This window comes from Chelon labrosus, assembly GCF_963514085.1.
Source record: "Chelon labrosus genome assembly, chromosome: 4".
Taxonomy (NCBI): Eukaryota; Metazoa; Chordata; class Actinopteri; order Mugiliformes; family Mugilidae; genus Chelon; species Chelon labrosus.
Window position 1 is genome coordinate 28432139 of NC_140340.1, and position 22789 is coordinate 28454927.

General features: G+C 43.0%; 1 protein-coding gene across 4 annotated transcripts in view; it reads right to left on the bottom strand.

The window, feature by feature from the left end:
- Window positions 1-22789, bottom strand: part of plxna1b (plexin A1b) — a 185459-nt gene that overhangs the window by 122932 nt on the left and 39738 nt on the right. For all 4 annotated transcript variants that reach the window (XM_084542773.1, XM_084542771.1, XM_084542772.1 and 1 more), the window contains exon 3: window positions 12071-12253. In XM_084542773.1, coding sequence (XP_084398899.1) covers window positions 12071-12253 — 183 coding nt within the window. The remainder of the gene's footprint in view (window positions 1-12070; window positions 12254-22789) is intronic.

Sequence of the window (22789 nt, forward strand, 5' to 3'; positions counted from 1 at the left end):
CTTTGGTCGCTTCCCGGCCACATTCATACCACTGGGCCTGTAATGAAACTATGGATTTTCCATCGGAGTCTTGACACTAACTGCCTGTTTGCTGTGCATCCACTCGCCGCTGCACTATTCTGTACTGTATAAGTGGAGAGAAGAGGTTCCTCCCACAACAACATTTCTCTTTCTATTTTTTCCAAATCATCCAGGCAATGGAAATGGTTAGTCAACTGGATAGCTCAATAGTATATATTGACCTACAATCAAATGAGGTGAGGACAAGCTTTTTGCAACTTCTTTTGTGCTGAAAGAAACTTAAAGTTCCAGAAAACCAGATGCATTTTGGGAACACTTTAGTTGTAAGCAGGTACCATCAAAGCAAGTGAGTGGGGAACAAAACCCCTCCGCAGCCGCTGCGCTGTGCATGGAAGATCACATCCACACAGACGCAGAGCTCGTCTGCAGGCCCACATACATGAAGACAGACTGAACATGCAGGAGCAGCTAATGAGTGTGTGTGCGCCGTCTCTACAGTTCCTCTCTCGCTCTTCCCCAACACATGAAAATGCACACAGGGGTAAACATGACCTAGAAGCCCACTTATTTCCAACCCCAGTTGAAGCTGCATTCCCTGCACTGTGCTGCTGCTGCTGCTGTTGCTGTTGCTGCGTACAGCTCTAGCATTCAGCAGCGTTGCAGCAACCCAGTTCCAATGTTGTGACTATGTTCAAATCCCATAGCTGCATCACAAACATCAATGCTCCCAGTGACTCTCCTCCTCATCCTTCCTCTTCCTCACTATCACCAGCCGTGGCTGCCCTGACTACTGTTGCCATGGTAACCGAGGAGCAGGCCCGTCACCAGGGGATTTGGAGACAAGTTGGAGTAAAGACCCCTATGTTATTGGAGCCTTATTATTTGGTGTGGGCTTGTGTGCGCTTGGGTGTGACTCTGTTTATTGTTGTATGCTCAAAACGCTCAGATATCTTCTGCACAATAATAAAACTGGTCTCTCACGGGAGCATCGGTGCAGCCACACCAGAGGAAAAATACAATTTAGAGGGTTAAAAAAAAAAAAAAGGCGTAGATATTTTACGTCAATCTATCATGAGTGAGAGACAGAACAAGGAAAGAACAAGAAGTAAACTGAGGTAGTAGCCTGTGCACCCATCGCTGTCTCCCCCTCCCTCTCTTATGCACCCTCTGTGGTAGCCGTATCCATTCCAAGGTTATCAGTAATCCAATAGGTTTCCCTGGAAGCAGGCAGTTTTCCAGCATAGCCAATATCCTGAGAGCAGAAACATCCGGTAGGAATTCCTACCAAGTGACAAAGCGTTCCCTCTCTTCCTTCCTTTCCCTCTGACAGGATCAAGTGTTAACTTCTGCCCGGTGCCATCTCTTTCATCTGCGTCTCCCTTTCCCTCTTTGCGGCGGAAATAAATTCTTGATTCACATTCAAGCTCCATTATACAGACACACGTGCAGACTTGTCTGACATGAACACTGGCACATAACTTCCCACACTGCCTGGCAAGCGTGCCTAAAACACCCTTCACTGCCGCGCTATAGAAACCGTCAGCCATTCTATCTCAGATCAAGCACGCACAAACTAAGGTTAAAGTGAGAGCGTCTGGTGTTATTTCTGGGCCACTGGTTCCCTGCCACTGACCCATAAATAGATAGCGCGGGGCTCTTGAGGATGGTTCCACATAGTTGGGAGTCCTTGGGCTGAAGCTTGGAGCGAGGCTTTCAATGGTCAATATGGGGTGGGATTAAGCTCAGTTCTTCACTGACGACAAATAATTCAATCTACACAGAAATCTATCGAAATCTAGTGAAGAGCATCTTTACTTTGTTTACGATGCATAGAAGCAAGAAAGTGGTCCATAAAGTATTTACATGATGCTTCGTCTTGAAAAATATAATGAACACAACAGTAATGTCAAAAAGACAGTAGTGTCTTTAGTTAAGGACATGGACACGTAATCTGCTGCTACACTTCTTGCAGAGAGTGTGGTATGTCTTTAGACCTGTGAGTGCTTGTTCTCATGTTTCCTTCCTGTTTTTCCTATTGTGTGCGCCTGTGTACTTGGCTTCGTTAATAAGTGCATGTGTATAATAACGTGTGCGCGCGTGTCTGCAGCCTCTCTCTGGGGACCCGGTTTGCGGTGCTTTAATTAGCTTAATCCACCAGCAACACATGGATGGAGGAGCAGAGTAGGAGAGGGGTGTGAGGATGGCTGGAGTGCGGGAGGTGGCAGAGAAATGGAAGGGTAGACAGGGGAGAATCGCTCCCTGACATTTGTTACTCCCCCTCCAACAAATGTACCACGCACACCCCTCCATCTTGGCTCTTGGCGGTGTCAGTAGCTGGCCAGACCACGTGAAACCCACAGGGAGGAGGAAACCGTCTTCGAAGCGGCCACATGGGCTGTCAGAGGCCAACTAAACCATTTCCAGGGAGACACTGCTTTCAAGCCGCGGCCAGGGTAAATGACCAATTAAATATAATAGTGAGGGCTTAATTGGTGTTAGCCAATTTAGCATGACACTGGCAATTAATGCTATAGAGAGGACATGGAGGAGACTGTTGGGAGTGTCTGTGTACACCGCTACGCTAATTCAGCAAACCACACAGGTATCTGTGGCCAAGACCATTTGCTAAAGATGGAAGATGTAGTTTGGTGCAAGGAAAGAGGGGGCGGGCGTGTAAAGTAGAAGAAGTTGTGAGGGGAAAAGGAAAGACTGTTGGGAGAGAGTGGGTGGGGAGCAAGGCGGGGAGTGAACGAGAGGACTGGAGGAGGGAGGGAAGGAAAGAATGAAAGAAGATGCACAAACAAATGCTAGCCTTGGGAATAGATGCAATCAGCTCAGTCAGTCAACTAATGACTAATTCCATGGAGAACAGAGAGGAGCAGAAAGACAGTACCGATGGTGTGAGCGAATCAAAGAGAGAGAACAGAGGGACAGAGGGAAAAGAAGTGAAGGAGGAATGAGAAACAAAACAGGATGAAGAGAGATAGACGCAGACATGACTAATTAATCAGTCTGAAACATTTGAACCAAAGAAAGCATGAATATCCAACCAAAAGGAGACGATCTGCAATGAGATAATATGGATGGAGAGAGGAGGAGGAGGGCAAGGCTAAAGAAAAGAGACAGCAACAAAGAAATACTCCTCTGCAAGAAAGAGAATAAAACCCTTTAACTTTCTTCTTAAACGTCTAATTTATAATTTTCGAAGGCATACATCTCAGCTAGTTCAGCTTACACTAAAAGCAAGGGCTTGAGAAAATATTTGGAACAACTGCTTTTCCTATGAATCAGCAAAAGATGAAACATCATCTCAGTAATTAGAGTGGATCTGCTGCACTGCACAGTAAAACTAAAATCATGAGCCAAAAAAAAACTAAACAAAAGTCACTTCAGCAGACTGATATGCTAAAACATTAGCTAGAGGGCATTACACCAGCATGGGAGACTGGCTTTCCGCTTGGCTATTGCCAACTCTTACGCTAACAGGATTAGACACGGGGTGCGGGCAATATGGCTAGCAGTGGTCAGAAGGTGAGTGGCAGGCCGGAGGCAGGCTACCAAGCCGGCTAACGTTATGACTGGACTTCAGGCTGAAGCTATTCCCACTTGGGGGGGGGGGCACGAGATGGGGGATGGGGCGGGGTAATTAGTTAGACAGTGGGAGATGCCACCATGCTGTGATAGAAGGATGAATGTAGGAGCTGTTGTGTTTGGAGATGTTTTTGTGTGTCTGTCTTTTTGCGTGAAACATAGAGAGAGAGGGAGGGATAGAGAGCATACCACCGCCATATGACAACACAAAGATACACAACAAGCAAGTTTCTGCAATAGCATTTTCTGTTACCTAATAAAACACTCTATGCAAATGCGTGCAGGTGTGTGCAAACACAATTGTGTATTTGTTTTGGTACACACAATTGTTAATCATTTTAATGTCACTAAACCAGAGGAACTAATCAAAAACAATCTATTAAGAATCTATTAGCTTGGCAATGTGTAATCTGATAAGCCTGCTACAGTTGCTTCCCATAGGAGTGTGTGTGTGTGTGTGTGCGTGTGCTCTAGTGTGTCTGCATTCTTCACAGCAGATTAGCTAATTTGATAGTAACTCTCATATTTACACTCATCATTTGATGTAATGGAGATGAAGAAGCTCCTTGCATCCTGTTATTTGCAGAGATTTAAGGGAAGCTTCAAAGCGCTGTGTCTTGTTCCATTATGTGTCCTACTTTTATGTGAGTATACTCTCCTGTAACCACTGGGCCATTTCTTCTACGTAATGGCCAAGGAGTTCTGAAGCTTCACTATGTGCTAAGGCCTTGTGGAGAGGTGTGCAGCTTAAAGGCTGTGTGTTCTAAACCAAGGTTTCTAAGTGTGAGTGTATGCATGTGTGTGACACACATCAACCAAAAGTAATCAATGGTCGCTGTGCCATTCACAACTAACCCTGTGGACACTGTACTGCCCCGGTGTGCGTCCATGGTTGTATACACCTGCATGAGTGTGCTCATTTTGGCTCGTTAGCTTGACAACACCCGTCTGTATGCATGTGTGTGTGTGTCTTGTCAGAAGTGAATGTGCCCACCAAGTCCTGGCACTGTGCCATCCACCAGGTGCGTTCTTGGCTACATCAGTTGGCACACACACAGCTAGACACAAAATTCCCTTCTCTACCCACAGTGTCCCTTTCTGGAGGTGAACATAGTGAGTCTTCAACACAAAAGACCATTAGATGAAAACCTTCCCTAAAAATGTTAATTTAGAGGACATTTTAATTCCGTGTTGTTGACACCCTGACAGTGGCTACTAGCTAATAAAAAATATACCAAAACCACTGATAGTTGAAGTGAATAACATCAACCATCTAATTACAATACAATGCTCTGCTGGGAAACTTTTGGACTTGGCATTCAAGTGTATGTTACAACCATCCTCACATGTACCACCCACCTAGACCAGACCAGGCACCCCCACCCCATAGCAATGACAATCCTTGATGGCAGCAGCCTGACACAGGTACATACACAAAAACGCTTTAGGAACGACTCCAAACACATGAAAAATAACACAAGGTGTTGACCTGGCCTCCAAATTCACTAGATCCCAAACTGGTCGAGTATCTGTGGGATGATCCACAGAGGCCCTTTCCTCAAAGACCCCACGGGACACCCTCAGAAGGCCATTCTCTGATGAGCCACAAATGTTTTTGAGGCACAAGAGAGACCTACACAATATTAGGAAAGTGGTCATAATGTTATGCCTGATCGGTGTATATAGTAAGTTAAAGAAAACGGGAACGGCGTGTAACTTTGCACATACATATATGACATGAAAAGCTGGAATTCTTTGATGTTCCACGCCGAGATGCCTAATGGAGATGACCTAGAAACAGGCTGGCCTCGTCCTCACTTGGATCATGCAAGCATCCCCGCTTGCATCCAGACTCCTCTAATCTTCCCTTAAAAATGGATTCAAGCATAGAACATTTATTATTCATCTCCCTTGCTCTCCCTTTTCATTCTGTCTCCCTTTCTCCAGGCTTTCCTTCCCACTCTCATCTACTCCTCACTCTGCCTCATTAACCCCTGATAGTAGTGAATTAGGAGGGGAACCCAAGGTAGTGAGTGAGTGCTGTGCAGTGGAGTCACACCCTGGTGGACCGAGCAAAAGTGCATTAGCACCGAGTTTATCAAGCACTGAACTGTTCTCATCTGTCGTATTAGCGAACAGTCTGCTCTTTATATCTGCACTGGTTAAAGTAATGGGTAGCTAGTTGGTACTGAGATTAAGAGCTATTTGTTAGGAATTGCAAAGAGGACTCTCAACACCTAGCACTTCTTAATAGCTTGTTCGCTATGTAGGATATGTGAGTTATTATAATAGTAAGGTTCCTGTAGGAGAAAGGTGCAGAGTTACAGACACTGGTTTAATGAGACTGCACGTGGGCAGATTCACGGGTCTGTGCAGAAGACGGAGTGACATTAATCGTTTAAAAAGACCCCTCATTACTATCTACCCTTACAGCCTTTGGTGCTACACCCCATTTTCTAAGGTGTGAAAGTGTGTGTCCATGCTAGACTGTGCGCATACTTTTTATATATTCAAACTTCCCACGCATATATGCATTTGGTTGTCTATCCTTAGTGTGTGCGTGCTCTCCTCTTCTCTTTAATGAAAGACAGTGATTAGAGAAAAATAGCGATCACCACATCTCAACACAAAAAAGTACGCGGCTATTATCAGGCAGAGGAATCTTTGATCACAGAAGGAGAGGGAAAGAGAATATGTGAGTAGCAGATGAGAGAGAAAAGACGCAGAGAGGCAAAGTGAAGAAGCAATGGATGATTCCTTTTACTAATTCATAAATGTGGCTGCACAGTGGCTATTTTCATTAGAACGAAAGTTACGGATGTCTTTGAGACATTGTTGGGGCTTATAATACCCAATGATTTATAAGGCTGATGCTCATACAGTGCATAAAAGGAGAAATGGAGACCCGAAATGACATGAATTCTTTCTCAAAAGTTTGATTATACAAATATGTGTGAGTGCATTCATAAAGAGACATGTACATTGCTAGGTCGTGGATAGCCACATGTGAGATGGGAGAAAGACTTAAGCTGGCAATGATGTGAGATAATTGATATGCACATACATGTGGAGACAGATTCTAGAAATATGTTATATATGAAACGTATTCAATTCATAAATATAACACAAAATGATACACTAGTTTTAGTTGTCATTAATGTACTTCCTCTCTTAAAGACTCCATAGACAGAGTGAAAACACTCACTATGTTAAAGCACCTTCTTCATTCATGAAGATAATCAGATTTCTGAATTATGTTTTGTCTATGTCAAGATGAAATGTCATCTAACTTGTCACCCTGAGTCCATCTGAGGTAGCCTTGAGTCCTATAGTAGCCTTGGTTAGAATAACCTAGGCAGAGGGAAACCAGAGTTATTGCTTAAATAGCATAGCCAGCCAGCCGCTTCAATTGATTGAGTGGATTTCATGCTGGTTTCATGCCAAGAGTGGGTTCTTACCGTGAGAACGATATAATTGGCTCGTCACACTTATATTAGACATAACTGGTTCTATATGTAATCAGAAAATAACATTTAAATGCTGTGCTGTCAGGAGAAACCGAAAATGACACCTTTTGCTGTTTGCTGTAAATCTGGGAAAGCTGAGGTAAGATTAGGTGACTGATGTGCGCTGGGCAAGAGCTAAATTGCGTGGAAAAAACTCTCTGTGTAAATGCAAATTATAAATGAGATTTTTTGTCCAGGGCACTTGGTCTTAACTTCCATCGCCTCTACCGTGTCTGATCTCTTTCATCGTTGTCTACATCTCCATTTCCTCCCCCTCTCCCACATCCTCTTTGTGTGTGTTTGCATGACTCCATGCAGTTGTGTGAACTAATGACCGAGGGCTCCCAAACGCCTGCACAAAGCCAGCCTCTGTGCTCATGCTCGGGCCAAGCAACTCGTGGTTCGGGAGGTTGAGCCAAATGATGACACAAACCATAGACACACACATACACACACAAGTTGCTATGTTTTATTTTCTGACTATGATTTTCAGATTGGTACATTCTCAGTTAGGTTGAAGAAGAGGCTAACACGCATAAAGAATAAGAGAAAGGGCTAGCATAATCTGTCCACCATCATACAAACCCAGTGTTGTTTATTTATTCCTTTTTGGGTGGAGCTCCTGGCTGCTGGTTGTGAGGTGGCAACACGCATGCAAACCACAAACATACATGGTCACAAACTGAAACACATACGCACAGGGGAGGTTGACAAGGCACCATTATGCACCAGTAAAACAACAATCATCAGTCAATTAAGCCATGACATGGTCTCCTGATGGTGACACCGGCAGTCCCTGTGAAATGCATCAGTGATTTAACACAGCAATATACACATACAAACAACAAACTGTCACTTATTATTAACCATTAGGTTGCCAGGTGACCAGTGCAGTTAAGGAAGCGTTTCATTATGGTCACGTGTGCAGGTTAGTCTTTTCTAAATAGTCTTATGTTATTTATGTTATTTACACGACAGCATGTCATTTCTGTCTCTACATGGTCGCGACCCCCCAAACCACCCCCCCCCCAAAGCCGTAAATCTAGGGGAAACACTGTAACGTGTTGTTCATAAACCCAACCGTGGCTTTGTGGGGCCTTCTGTGTGCACCTACAACGTATCAAATCGCATCTGCCACGGTCAGATGGACTTAGCGGGTGCCGTCATATTCTCAGCCTTTATGAAGGCAGGACTGATAGTGGTTCATGTTCTTGCTCAAGGGCACCTCAACAGAACCGAAGCTAATTAGTTAATGGATAGACTTTGTCTGGTGCAGAGGTCAATCCTGTTATCTTTTTGTTATGACGCAGTTACAAGAACCACCAGGCACAGTACTAAATAAAGTATAAGTATAATGGAAGTAATATGTAAAATCTTCCACTTGGTTTATTATTTTTACTCTAAACTTATTGTTATGTGCTGTTCCTTTTGTCAGAAGGAACAGCGTCATTGATGCGCTGATGAATGGGCATTGGACGGCACCTCCACACCCAGCCACCTGAGCCTGGCAAGGCCACAATGGACACACAGAGGGAACTGGGGGCTCCTACCACCTGGCACACTGGCCACATACACACAGCAGATGGCTCACGTTAGCCCCCCCGATGGAGGGCACAGCTGAGGAATCCTAACTCGTGCCTGCGTGCAAATGCGTTGCGTGGTATAAAAAGCAAGCGCTGACAAAAGGTATTGGATTATCGACTGGGATCTTCTCTTTTTGTCCCATCTCCTCAGACCACCTATTGAGGCCACATATGTGTGCAAGTGTGCTTGTGTCATGGTGAATGCCCTTTTATTGTCACTGCTCAACAGCGCCTGAAAGGGTAGAAATGGCTCAGGGAATCAAGTTTGAATGAACATCTGATGACGTGCTTAAGTTAGAGTGCTTTTTCTACAAAAAGTAGAAAGTAGAGTTAGGTACAGTCATATACTTTATATAAAAGTTGGAAACGTGAAGTCAATGTGGAAAAGGCTTAAAGCGCAATGCCCCTGATGGTTGCTACATGCTGGCTCTAAAAAGTCTCTGGCTTTAACACACTCCCATTCCAGTATCATCAAATTCTCTCTTGAAATACAAATTATGATGTCACTGGCCAAATGCACCTCCTCTAAGGAGTGTGTTGGCGGCACTTTTTGAAAAAATAATTTTCTTATAATTAATATAACTCAAAGAGAGTTATGCTTGCGGGCGTATCTGGTTCGACTGAAATGTTTAATCTGGAGTGACTGGCAAGCTGTCCTCACATTCTCAGTCAGATCCACTCTTCACTCTGGTTCCAAAAAGCCCAAGATGGTGATGGTCAAATGCCAGACTTGAGGCTTTAAAGCACCAGTTCACGAACCAATGGGTCACATCAGCCATCTTTTATATACACGGGTTTATGGGTACTGCATGTAAAGCTGGCATTCGGCCAATAAATGAACAGGATGAACAATGACAGCTTGAGCCAAGGAGCCAAAGATAATGAAACAGTCAAGAGGAATGGAGGCTTTTAATCCTAAATATTAAGTGCAGCGACCGGCCAGTCCACCGCGGTGTCCTTGACCGCCGCAGTATCCAGATGACCGCTGGAATTAGTTAATCACAACGGTGGACATCACCTCTCTTCATCACTTTCTTCTCTCCTCCACCTCCTGTTGCTTTTCTCTCCATCGGCCTTATCTTCCTATCTCCCTTCCTGTCCCTGTATCTCCTCTATCTCTTCCCCATCAAACCACGACTCATTAGTAAAAGCTTCCCCTGTGAGTGTGCGCGTCTCAGTGCGAGTGTGGCCAACAGAGCACAGAGGGACTTCATTAGTGCTTTAAACATGTTGTTTGTGCCACCGTCTCGTTGCTCTGGACAACCTTGAACAATGTAGATGGTTAAAAATAGACTGAGTGGAGATAACACAAGATATCAAAGCACTTCTAATCTAGTCAGATAGCAAATGAAGAGACGTTCCAAGTAAAATAATCTCACTTCTAGGATTGTAATGAAGAAAAGATCTATTTGATATACACTGCTTGTTGTCAGATTTTAAAATTCTCTTTAAAATCCTTTTCCCTCAGTGTGCAACTGAAAAACACAAAAGGAAACTGTCTCCTCGAGGCGCATTCATCCACCCTACCACTATTCTCCTCGTTTCTAGCCCTCTCTTGGCTCCACACCCCCGGGCATGGCTACATAAACAGCATTCAACACTAATGCTCTCCTGAGGAAGGTGTAAGAACAGGAACATGCTCAGTCATTCCTTCGTGGTCTGCAAGCCCTTTCACTAAGCTGTCAAAACCTAAAAACCAACTTGCGAGGAAACAAGATTTTTCAGTAAGACAAATAAAATCACTTAGAGAAACACTGACGCACAGAATGTGAGGACCCGAGAATCTGTTATCACACGCTATTAATTCAGTTGCTCTTTTTTCTCCTCTTCATTTTTTCATCATCCCTCTCCTTGTGAGAGCTGCGGGTTTGTGAGAAAGTGTGTGTGCTTGAATTTTAGATATTGTTCCTTCTGAGCAAGATTGAATCTTTTCCAAGACCGGATTTCTTTTGTTGTTGTTGTTGTTTTGGGGTTTTCAGTCTGCAACGCAAGGCAGCCAAAAGAACGGCAGGCTCTGAGGCTCTCTGGCTCTGTTGGTAAGCGCACACACACAAACAAAGGCAGGGCGCACACACATAAAAACAAGACACCTCAACAACCTACAAGAGCATCGCCTTCCCAGGTGATACACCTCAACCAGAGTGCACAACAGCGTCACGTGAGAGCAGCTAAATAAATAGAGGCCGTTGCCAAGGTAAGTGAATGGGTGTCACGTTGACAAATCCGCAGCGCTGAATCTTAGTCGACATTGTATTGTTTGTTGTCTCCTGCTCCCTAATAAACACAAACACACATGCGCACGAATCCATGCCATCACAGGCGCACGCTTTATTATGTATACCTTGAGTGACAAACACTGCGTGCATACACAAACACGCGTTGAAAGCGCACAAACGCACAAGCTGATTATACATTCACAATATTGAAAGGATGACAGGTCTTGAGCAGCGCGGAGGGATATGGGGTGAATAGTAATGAGCTACCATTTACTCCCAGAGCTCTAAAGCACAAAACAAGCTCATTGCACAGAAAGAATTGTAATGGTGGAATATTGTACATGCATCTGACACACAATCAAACAGACAGATGTTTTGCACAAGCCATGTATATCTACCGCAGGCTGTTTGTTAAATTCCTTTACAATTAACAGCATTCGAGATTCTTCTACAAAAAAGGACAACTGCTATTGAAGTGTGGTCAAATTTGTACACCAGTTCTAGTGTAGAAAATACTTGACTCAGTTGAAGAAAAATTTAACTGTTTTATCAAGTAATAAACAATAAAAAAGCAGAAAAAAAGGAGTTAAAATGCCATCCATCACCACTTTATCCTCAACCCTGCACAGCTGACCTGAACAGAAAAGCCATTCAGCAGTCATAGCTGTTGGACTGATTGAAGGCGAGCTCTTACAATTAGAGGCGAGGCCGGACGTGGCAATGGAACACAGCAGTAACATTTTATGCCTGACGTGACTAACATGAGGATCGATGAGAGAGTAGCCACAGACTTGTTTTAAATTGCTTGTTAAATGAACGGGGGTTTTAAAGAGCCGCTTGAATGTCCTGTCGGAAACGGGTGAGAAAAATGGTGTTGGCTGTGTTTAATATCAGTGTAAAAATGTGCCTGCAAAGAACCTCGCGTAAATCTACAACGATTAAGCAGGGAGCATATAGTTTGAAGAGCAGTGGCCTTGCCAACAACCACTTGCTAAAAAAGCTACTTTTAAAGTTACATCCTATTCCCTGGATGTCCATTAAATGACGAGCACCAAATAGCCTGTTTGGTTAGATACAATTTCCCCTCAACGACGGTGTAAAAAACCAACCACAGCAAAAGCCATTCAGTTTGCATGAAAAAAGAAATTCCTACCTTCTTCAGTTTGCCGTTGCGTGTGCCGACAAACGCCACTGTGTTGCCACGGTAGTCGTACGCTGCCACTGAAGTCATGCCATCGTCCTTGTCAATGAAGAGAGGGATGCCCTCAATTGTGCTGGTTCCCCCCAGAGGCTGATTGAAGTCCTGGCCACAGAAGTTATCATCGATCTGCAGCGGCTGGAGAAAGGAGGTAAAGACAACAGTAAGACAAGAGTGACAAGAAGGAAACCATTGAAACTGCTAAATTCTTATAAGAGTATGAGTCTGGATTTCAGATGAAATAAATAGCTCTAGTGTGTCTATTGTATTTAAAGGTGTGTAGCCATCAGTGTGACGGTTAGTGCTGAAAAAAAAGACTGGATCATTATTATTATTTAATCGGTGTAAGCAAAAACTTTCATACAGAGAGAAGAACTATGAGAAAAAACTATATACCAAAACTTATATGAAGCACTACAACCCAAGCGTCCCCAGTATGCCCTTAAGATACAACAGGCAAGCCGACCAAAAGTTCACTTATCCCAGTGCGATTGCATAAAAGCCGATAAGTGCATAAACTTCCATGCTTTGATTTGATTAGCAAACATGTCAAGAAGGCTATTCAAATAAAGGCCCATTCATCTACACACACGGCTGACCCTCAAGCAGAATCCCACCATCAAGGCCTTTTGTGTTCTACGGGTGTTCGGTCATGGTGGTGACACGGCGGTAATGCTGTAGACCATGTGACAATATCTGGAGCATTCCAGCATCACGAGGGGCCCATCGCCCCAAGCAATCAACTGACCCATATGAGGCCTAAACCAGTCAACACACACACACACACACACATAAGTTTGTATGAGGCCATTCATTAATGCATTCCCTAGCCCTTACTCTAACCACCTCATCAACTGCCTAACCCTAAGTCTTAACCCTCAAACAGCCTTGTAAAGAAGTGAGGACCGGCCAAAATGTCCTCACTTGGCACAAATGTCCTCATGGTGTAAAAGATAATATGGTTCTCAGAAAGATAGCTGTACGAGAGCACACACAGACACACGAGTGAACACATGCACACACACAGAGGATATAAGCTATGTATTACCACGGAAAATGTTTTATAACACATATTGAGTTTTTGAGTCTAGTGTCAGTAGGATTTATTAGTACTAAAATGATCAGTTAATCAATTTAACGGTTGACAACATTAATAATAACTCACCAACTTGGGCATGGGGAATTATGATCAACACCGTTTTAAAATTTCCGTATATTACTGATTCAGTTAATAGAAAAGAATCATAACTGTCACAGATAAAGTAATAACCCCCAGTTTGATAATAAAAGGATTTGTGTTTTTGTCCATTTTAGATGTTGATTTGCCAGCACAGTTATTGACAGTGAACAATGGGAGTGTGTGTCAGATGTAAGGTGAGACGGTAAGTGTGGAACCCAATGGGCGCCGGTGCGTTAACCAGAGCCAGTAGACGCATGTGTGAGCCGATACACACACAAACACACTTGTGGAGTGTGTAAATGGTGGTGTAATCCACCGTCTTATCACTACATCATCTGATTGATCCACACGGGAGAAAAGATAACTCCCCCTCCCTCCCTCACTCACTCTCTCCCTCCCGATCTGCCTAAATTGCCTAGAGCTCAGCACACGTCAATAAAACGCTATTCTGCCTTTTTCTACCATCTCACTCTTCTTCTCTGTCTTCTTCTTGCTGCTGCAGTAACTAAGCAAACATCAATACTCCCTCCCTGTCCTCTTCTGCCTCCGTCCATCCATTCCTTCTCCCCTCTTCATTCATGCCTCCTCGATAAGTCTCCTGCCTTCATCTCTTACTCAATCGGCATTTCCATTCACCCGGATCTTTTAATACCAGGAAGGTTTCTCAAGGTTCTTTCAGAACATTGACGGCCTGTATGTCCACAACCTTCCAAAGGCCCGTGACCATTATGCAAATATAATCAGCTGACGTATGAAAATGTGACAGCTGTTTATACATGTCACTTTTGCATGTGATGACACAACAGCTTGCTTCTCTTCAGTCCAGAGGGGGGCAGAAGACTGCGATAACGCCATATAATGTGGCACCACTGCAACAACAGTGAGCACGGAGGAGATCCAGGCCGCACTGCAGTTGATCATGATTTACCGCTTTGCAAATGGGGTCATGAGTCAGCAGTGGAAAAGAGGCGAGCAGCGGTGGCAAAGGAGATTCAAAACAACTGGAAATGCTGTAATTAACGTGAGCAAACAGATTTACTGAGCTGCTGAGATTGAGAGTGGGATGACTAACACAGTGGAATGAAATGAAATGAAATAAAAAGTTGGAGGTACTCATTCTTTAGAATTTTTGACTCCTGCCTCCTGAACGACTGCCTCCTGAACAGGGACTTAATTCCGATTCTTGCCTCTACAGTGGTAACACATAGAGGCTGAGACTGTTCTGTCTCTCGCACACCTCTTTGGACCTACACTGTGTCCTCCAAGCGGTAATGGCTACCCACTCAAGTCGACAAAGCGCTAGCCCCATTTTGCACTGTATTTTCTTTTCTGCATGGGTTTGTCAAATGGTAAAAGAACAGAACAAAGGAAAGAGGACATTTTAATGAAAGCCTCTGTATGTATGGGGGTGTGTGTTTAAGAAAGTGAGAGACAGAAACACACACAGCTATTACCTGGAACAACTTTCTTGTGTAACCGCTAATGGCCGAGGGGCAATTTCTTCCCTCAGAACAAAGGCGACTGACAGATAATATGCACTGACAACCACACAAGTATGGACACACAAACCCGGGCACACATGCGTAAACCAAGACGTACGTTCAGCCGAAGCATCCGGTTTATTTTCCTGTGCGCACACACAGATTTGGCTACGAGCAACAAAGCAATTCCCATCGTCTTCATATGACATACAACTAGGGGCAACAATTTTAAACCATATAGTCATGTGAAAGAAATCCATCAGTCTGGATTAGAGTCAGCCACACACACACACACATACACACAACACACACAACACACACACACAAGCAATCCCATGATGTCAGAGCCTAAAGGACACAAGTTAAAAGGGTTAATCCATCTTCTATAGAGGAGACTAACTGTCGAAAACACTGTATACAGCTGCCCCAAGAGTCCATAAGGGTTCATACACACACACAACACACACAATGAACACACTAATGAAGACCCACAGTAACCTATATAAGTCTCTCTGGAGCACTGGAGGGTAAAGGTGCTATAGCATTCTTGCAGGTCTGGAGGGTTTAAACAGTATAGATCAGCATGGAATAAAAAGGAGTTTCCCTTGAGGTTTGTTAGAGTTGCGGTATCTGCAGTTTAACGCACTAAAATATCCCCAAGTGATTCAGAGCTGATACTCAGCGTGGAAAGAATATTCATCTCTGTGGTCTCTGCAGGGTTACTGGCAGGAGACTACATTTAATGCTCTGCAGCGTTTTCAAAGATGCACAACTCCTCCAGGGATGAAAGAGTTAAGCCAACAACCTTCCACTGACTTTGGCAGCGGGATCTTACAAATGCAGAAGAGGAGGTTTCTTGTTTTGATTTCCACAGGGTGCACACTGAATGAATTTGTGGATTTGCAGTTCACAAGAACTTGGCCATTTCTCTTCAAGACAACCCCCTAAAAAAGTGTGTATTTTGTGCTTTAGGCAATAATGTGAAAACCCCAACTGATAGCATCGCTATCTTAATAACTTCTTATCGATTATTTCACAAAAAGAAAAAAGCATGTGCTAAAAATGGGATTGCAAAATTGCGTATTGCACGGAATGGGTGCGGATCATTGTCACCAATTTAATCTTTCAGCATTCAATTAATTACTGGGTCTAAAGCACGTCCACTAAATTGCCTGCTAAATCAGTCCGGGGTGACATCTTAAATATCTTGTTTTGTTCAGTTTATTATCATAAGACAGTTCACTTGCGAGAAGAAGCTCTTGAATTTTTTACTTAAAAAGAATCTGTTTACCGAATGAGTTGATTAACTTCCCTATGGACGTGTACTGAGCAGTACAATTCTCCCTAAGCTTTTGAAAGGCTTCATGCACATGCAGAGAATGAACCATTATACTTACGATGTGTACATGTGAGCTGTCAGCTGATATTCAAGGTCACAGAGACATATGTGACCCAGATTCTGCTGATACACTATATGAGGATTGCGCGCACACACACTCGCTATCGGCCTCCAGGAACAGCTAGAGGTGCAGCTGATGATGGCTAACACACAACTGTGGTGGTTTCCCAAGGGTGGAGCTGCTTCACCCACTTCAAAGTAAAAAACTATGAAATACAGCTATTCACATGGCCCTAAACACTTGTGTACACACAACTGAGGCCACAATGACACCGACTGATTACAGATGTGCGCTGGCTGGCCTGCGTGGAAGGAAACGCTCGAATAATCATTCCCCTATGACTGCCAATTCTTTAACGCACTACGTCAGGAAAGTATGTCTGGGCACCCACTACGCTAACCTCAAATGGAATTCGTCAATAGTCACCTCCATTCAGTGAAACATATGGAAACAGCGGAATACAATATGGGCTTGTGTACGGGAACATACACGGTGCTGTTGATTGAATACACTTCTGTGAGTTTTAGCTATTAAGGTGTAAGGAAAACACGTATGGTAAATATAAAACACTCATTCATTCGGCAACATGGCACACTGCATTAACAGGTGCAAGGTTTGTAAAAAAACGGTAATAATAGTTTAAGAAATAGTACCACGGAGAGCTGGAAAGGAAAAGGGAGAGAGGCACAGAAGTGGCAGGCGTTAACGCTGACAACATAGACACAATGCATGCCTGTAGATCATCTGCTTTTGTACATGGACGGGTGGCAGAGACAACAAAAAACATGCTTCTCTCTCCAGTCATCAGCTGTCTCCTCACCAAGCTAAGTGACACATAAATGCATCTCCCTAAAAACACCCCTTTCCTGTGTTCTTAGACATATCATGTACCTTAGTGATGTGTTTCATTGTTACTGTGGACATGGCTTTCTGTGTGATGTGAAAAAAACAAGTGGACAGCAGGAAAGGGAAAAAGACACTCTGTGCCATCAACAATGGGCGTAAGCAACCTTGTTTTCTATCAGATGATGAAGAGCAGCGCGCACACACACACGCGCGCAGAGCCCTAAGAATACGCTGGCAGATGCAGGTGCTTTTTACCTGACGTGTGTGTCTCTGTGCGTGTGCGACTACTTCCGAGCGGATTCTGGGAGAGGGCAGCTCATAAATTACCCAGAAACCTCAGCGGGGGCTTTGAACTCGTGGAGACATTGCTGGAGTTTCTTCAAGTAGAACAATCACAAGAGCAGCTGCAGCGGAGTGTGTGTGTGTGTGCGCTGGCGAGCCTAGACGGATGCGCCCTAGTGCAGATTTAGAAAGCAGAAGAGCAGCCTAACAAGCTAGCATCTGATGGTCTCCACTGTTACACATTTATAATGCAAGCTTTGTGTGCCTCTCACTTCTCCTGCGTAGTAATATTTAACTCAGAACCACATATATACGTACACGGAGCCTAGTGAAAGCGGCAGCAAACACAGATATCAGACAGCTCATATAGACGTGCATGTCCATGTAATGAGGCTTCTCACACAAAATGATTCTATATTAAATAGCTTGAATGAACGTGCATATACAGAAAATACTACATTTACAGGTTTCTTTCCGGTTATCTGACTCGCTACGTCCATTAAACTTTTAAAGAATGTGGTCATGTGAGAGTCACATACTTGCATGCACACACACACATATTGTAAATACTGGAGGAGGAAGGTCCTCTGACTGCCGCGATAGTCATTTTATCATCTTCACTAAACCGGCTCATGTGAAAGCTATTTCTGCTTCGCTATTTTCTTTCAAAAAAGATAATTTACCTTAAAGAATTATTCATCTCATGATCCAGTCATGCCACATTACTTATTACATGGGCACCAAGCACACAGTGAGTTTGAATTCTTACTTTTCAGCAAACAGCTCTATGGATCCAACGGTGAGCTCCGCATTATTCAGTAAAATCTGTCAATTATTTTATCCAACGATTCACTGATCTAAGCCAACAACCGGTCTGATCCTTGAGGTTAATCATCATTAGAAACTACATTGTACATGATAAATATGGTACATACTGTATGTAAAGATACAGCAGAAAGTATCCTGTAGACACACACATACCTTCAAAGAGATCTCTGTGTTTAGGATAACAAGACGTAAAAAAAAGAGTTATCACTAAAATCTGACGCCATAGAGACAGAATATTTTAGTCTGTCTGTATCTAAGAAAAAAAAACTTTCTGAGCAAGGCATTCGTTTTGCCCCAACTGTTTACCATTTATAAATTGTCTCTTTTGAATTGCTGGTTTCTAGAATATGTTACTTGATCCCCACTGATCGATAATTTAGAAAAAGAAATGACTGCACCAATTCCATACTCATGGGCTGCAGGGCAGTAATTTCTATGTTGAGTGCACTCCAGGCAGACAGTGAAACCTCAAGGAGTTGGCACCTCTTCAGAGAGCCGCTTCCAAAAGCTGTCACCACATGTTTAGACCACAATCCAACCGAATGGGAGAGACAGAGGAGAGATAATACACACTGTATGGAGAATGTAAAGGAAACAAACACACACATAAATGCACACAATGAAGCATGCAGTCACTTGAAAGGGAATCTTTGCCAATAAGCTCACAGGCTGTTAGGAACAAGAGGAATGCTTACGATCAAAAGGAACATCCGTTCAAATCTACACAACAGCTGGGAAATGTGGGTGGGGAAAGAAAAAGCAACGCTCCTGCCCTCCATCATCGACCACCACAGGAGCCCTTAAGCAAAGTGCTTGACCTGTGACTGATCTGATGGAGCTGTGCAGTGACCAGAAGTACAAGACAGTGCTAGCGAGGGCTTTAAGGGTTTGATGTTTTCACAAAGTATCAGAGGCATGTTAAGAGACAGTGAAGAGGTCTGAATTTATGAATATATGTGATGTAATTAGTATTATAAGATTAGGTGAGTGTGAAAAATGCTTAAGTGCTGCCTGCATGCATTAAGCTCCTTGGCTAGGATGCAGACCGTACAGCTAGAAACGGATTTCCGGTAATTCTAAAGAAACTTTGAGCTACAAACTGACTGTTGTGCATGTGCAATACAGGAAACACCCCTTCCCCACATTTCCTGATTACTCCTGATAATGATGTATGCAACACAGAACCCAAACACAACATCGATCGATACATAATTACGTTGACAATTAGTATCATTAGAGTGGTGCTAGAGATGGGGATTTGTTGAGCTAAACACTCCTCAGAGAGAGAGAGAGAGAGAGAGAGCGAGAGAGAGTGGTCAGGGAAAAAAGAGGGGAGAATTAAGCAGCTCACCCGCAGACTGTGCGAAGTGTTCTCCTAAGGTTTTCTATTGTACTTTAATAACGGGATAAGAGCAACACTTGAGCTTGTGTGGTGCCATTTGCTCGCAGGACGCAAACCAAAAACTAATTTCCTCATTATTGATCGAATTTGATATCAAATCATCAAATATTAACAGAAACATGACTCATTACTGCCAATAACTTTTAAGACAACCCGTCCAATCAGCGTCTCATTGCTCAACTCATTTAGGCCGTCAATTAACTCCGTTCATCAACTCTGGCTCCATTAATCAGGTCTAATTACTTAAACACATTTGCCGACACATCCTTTTAGATTAGGTCCACAGAAACAGGACTATGTTTTACAAAGACCCCAAGTGAGTTACATTCATTAGATGATATTCACAATGATGGATTTAATAAGGTTAGCAGCCTCAGAGTCAGCTCCACTTTGTTTTGTCTGTAACACCACAATGAAAATCTGCTCTGTTTACTTAACATGAGCTCATGGTCTGAGGAATGTTTGCTGTAGATGCATTCCATTTTAAATTTTTAATCATTTTATTTATTTTTTCATCAAACATGTTACCAACTTAAAATGATAGATTTACCAAAGTTGAACCACAAACTAAATAGTGTACTAAAGTGTAACTAAGGAGTATACACTGTATAAAAGAAGTGAGGAACTGCGTCAAACGTGCCCCTTTGTCAAAAACAGGACCAAATGCACAAGGGTGCAGGAAAATGATTGATCTACACTTGATTTATTACCCGAGTAAACATTTTCTTAATGGCCTCATGATGTCAGTTCCTGGTTTCAGTTTTGCTAGTTGTCTTTGTCAATAGAGCATGACATCAATTTAATAAAAGATGGTCCCATTTGGAGTAAAACAGTCTGTAAACCTTTAAAGAGTAATGAGCTTGTTTTTGGCTGCTGTGGTTTTGATTGTCTAAAAGAAGTCTCTTGTTCTCTTGCATTTGGTTTTAATTAGTTGAACACAAAGGAGTTGCCTGTTCACTTCTTCTGTCAGGCAGATATCGTCATAAACCTGGTTAATGCTGGTCAAATTTAACTTGATACACAAGTGATCAATTCGATTTAGATTTTTAGGTTTGGCGTCAAATCTCACCTCCGACACTGCAGGTCAAACAACAGCTGGCCTATGTGGCATCAAAAAATGACAACCTGAGACGACATCTTTTTTTTTTCTGTGATTGATTATCCAACTGATTGATGCATTGGCTTGTGACAAAGTTCAAAACCTACGCATCCATCTGGTGATCGAGAGGAAGCAGGCTGACATTCTTGGTCATTGTCTTTTGGGTCAAACACAAGCCTCACAGAGAGACAAGCGCCAAAGAATCCAGCAAAGACAAGAGATACACCAATCAATCAGTCTTTTTCTATTCGTGCTCATTGTGAAATACGTGATTTAATACTGAGTATAAGCTGATTTTAGGTCTAAATCTAAGTCTATTTGTTAACGTGACTCCACTACACAATGCACTGTTGGTAGGATGTTAGCTCATCTCCAATTAGTAAGGCCAGAAACCAATTTTTAGTTGTGGATTAAGGAAATACAGCACCACAAGACATCTTTCTTTAATGGATTCACAAAGGGTTTGTTTCATTTCCATGTATTTTTTTAAAAACAAATGTATGCCAATTTCAAACTGAAGACAGTAGGAAGAATTAGGCAAGATTCCTAATAATTGTCTAAATGCTATCAACTGGGTATAAAGCTGCAAGTGTAATTTTGACTACATGCAGAATATAAGAAGGATTACCAAACAACAATCTCCCGGCTAATATTCATTTATCTTTGTTGACTGTGATTCACTCACAGCAATTTAACAAATGATAAAGCGTTGTTCAGACAACTGGTGATCCCAAAACACCGAGGTTTTACATAAATCAGAATGAAACATGAAGACAGTTGAGCCACAGGGCACCTCAGCCAGGGATGTTAGTGTAGAGAGCTGAAGAGATTCAGGTGGAGCTTTATGAGGTTAGTGTAACCAAAAGTTCCCTATGCCTTCATGTTAAATTCCACAACTATTACTTTTTTTTATAACTAAATAAAAGCACCTGAGAGCTCATTACTCTTTAGTTTTATGCTTTGCTTATGGTGGGGGAAAACCAGCTGGATATCACCATTTAATAAGATAGAGTTTGTGAGGGAGAAAATATGACCCCTGAGCAAAGAGACTCCCTGACCTTCTCTACCTGCAGTATGCTTCATTAAATTCAGTAATCTTTCATAAACACACACCAAACGGTGTTTTGTTGTGCTCCTGAGCCCTCATTATTACAGCACCTACTCCTAGGCGTACAACACACCCGGTCAGATGACACACACACACGCACACACAGAGCTGACATGACAGAGAGGTGCTGCAGAAGAGGACAGTGCAGCGGCCGGGTGACGGACACCGATATTATTTGTGCAGCAGCCAGCATTCAATCACACTCTCCTTTCCTCCCTCCATCTCTCTCCCTTCTTTCTATCACCCGCCCTGTTCTCAAGCTGTTCTTGGCAGTGGCAGTGAAAAGATTTCTGGGGCTATCACTCTTCCTCTCGCCGTCCTCTTCTCTCCGTCCGTGAATCACTGCCTCGCTTTCGAGCGCACACTGGCTGTAAAAGGCTTGCTGCTCTCTCCTAGGCTGTTTGTCGTCCTCTTTTTCCATCCCTATATTTTCTCTTCGCGTGTTTACTCCATTCTCCCTCATTTCCCTGTTTTCTTTGTTACTAGGTCTATGTTTAAGCTGTCAACTTAGAGCTTTTTTAATCCGCGCAGACTGGAGAATGACTGCTTTCTCCGGTCACCAAAAGAAAAAAAATAAATAAATCAAGTACATCGCTGTAAATCAGATTCAAACATGTTGAAAAGGTGAAACACAGACCAGATCCATTTCTACATATAGTTAGTCTTTTCAAATTCTCAAAATACAAGTTAAATTCGACAACACAGTCCCTGAAACACAAGATAAGCCTCCACATCCAACTCCACATGACTGTTAGAAACAATAAAGGTGTGAACAGTGAAAGGACACATCTCCATCTGCAACTACCATGCTGCTTGTTGTTTTTTCATTTAGAAAATTCCTAACCAAGAGTAAATACGAATATCTACATTACAGTTATTTCTGATGTAACTGGAGCAGGCAGATTAGAGACATCTGAACGCATGCATTCGATCCGATAGCCTGCGAACGACACTGTGAACAAACTAACACTAAGGCTCACATTTAAGGACCTTCCAAGTCTGCCTGCGTTCTGGACACAGTGTACTTCTCTTTCCCTCGAGCCTTTTC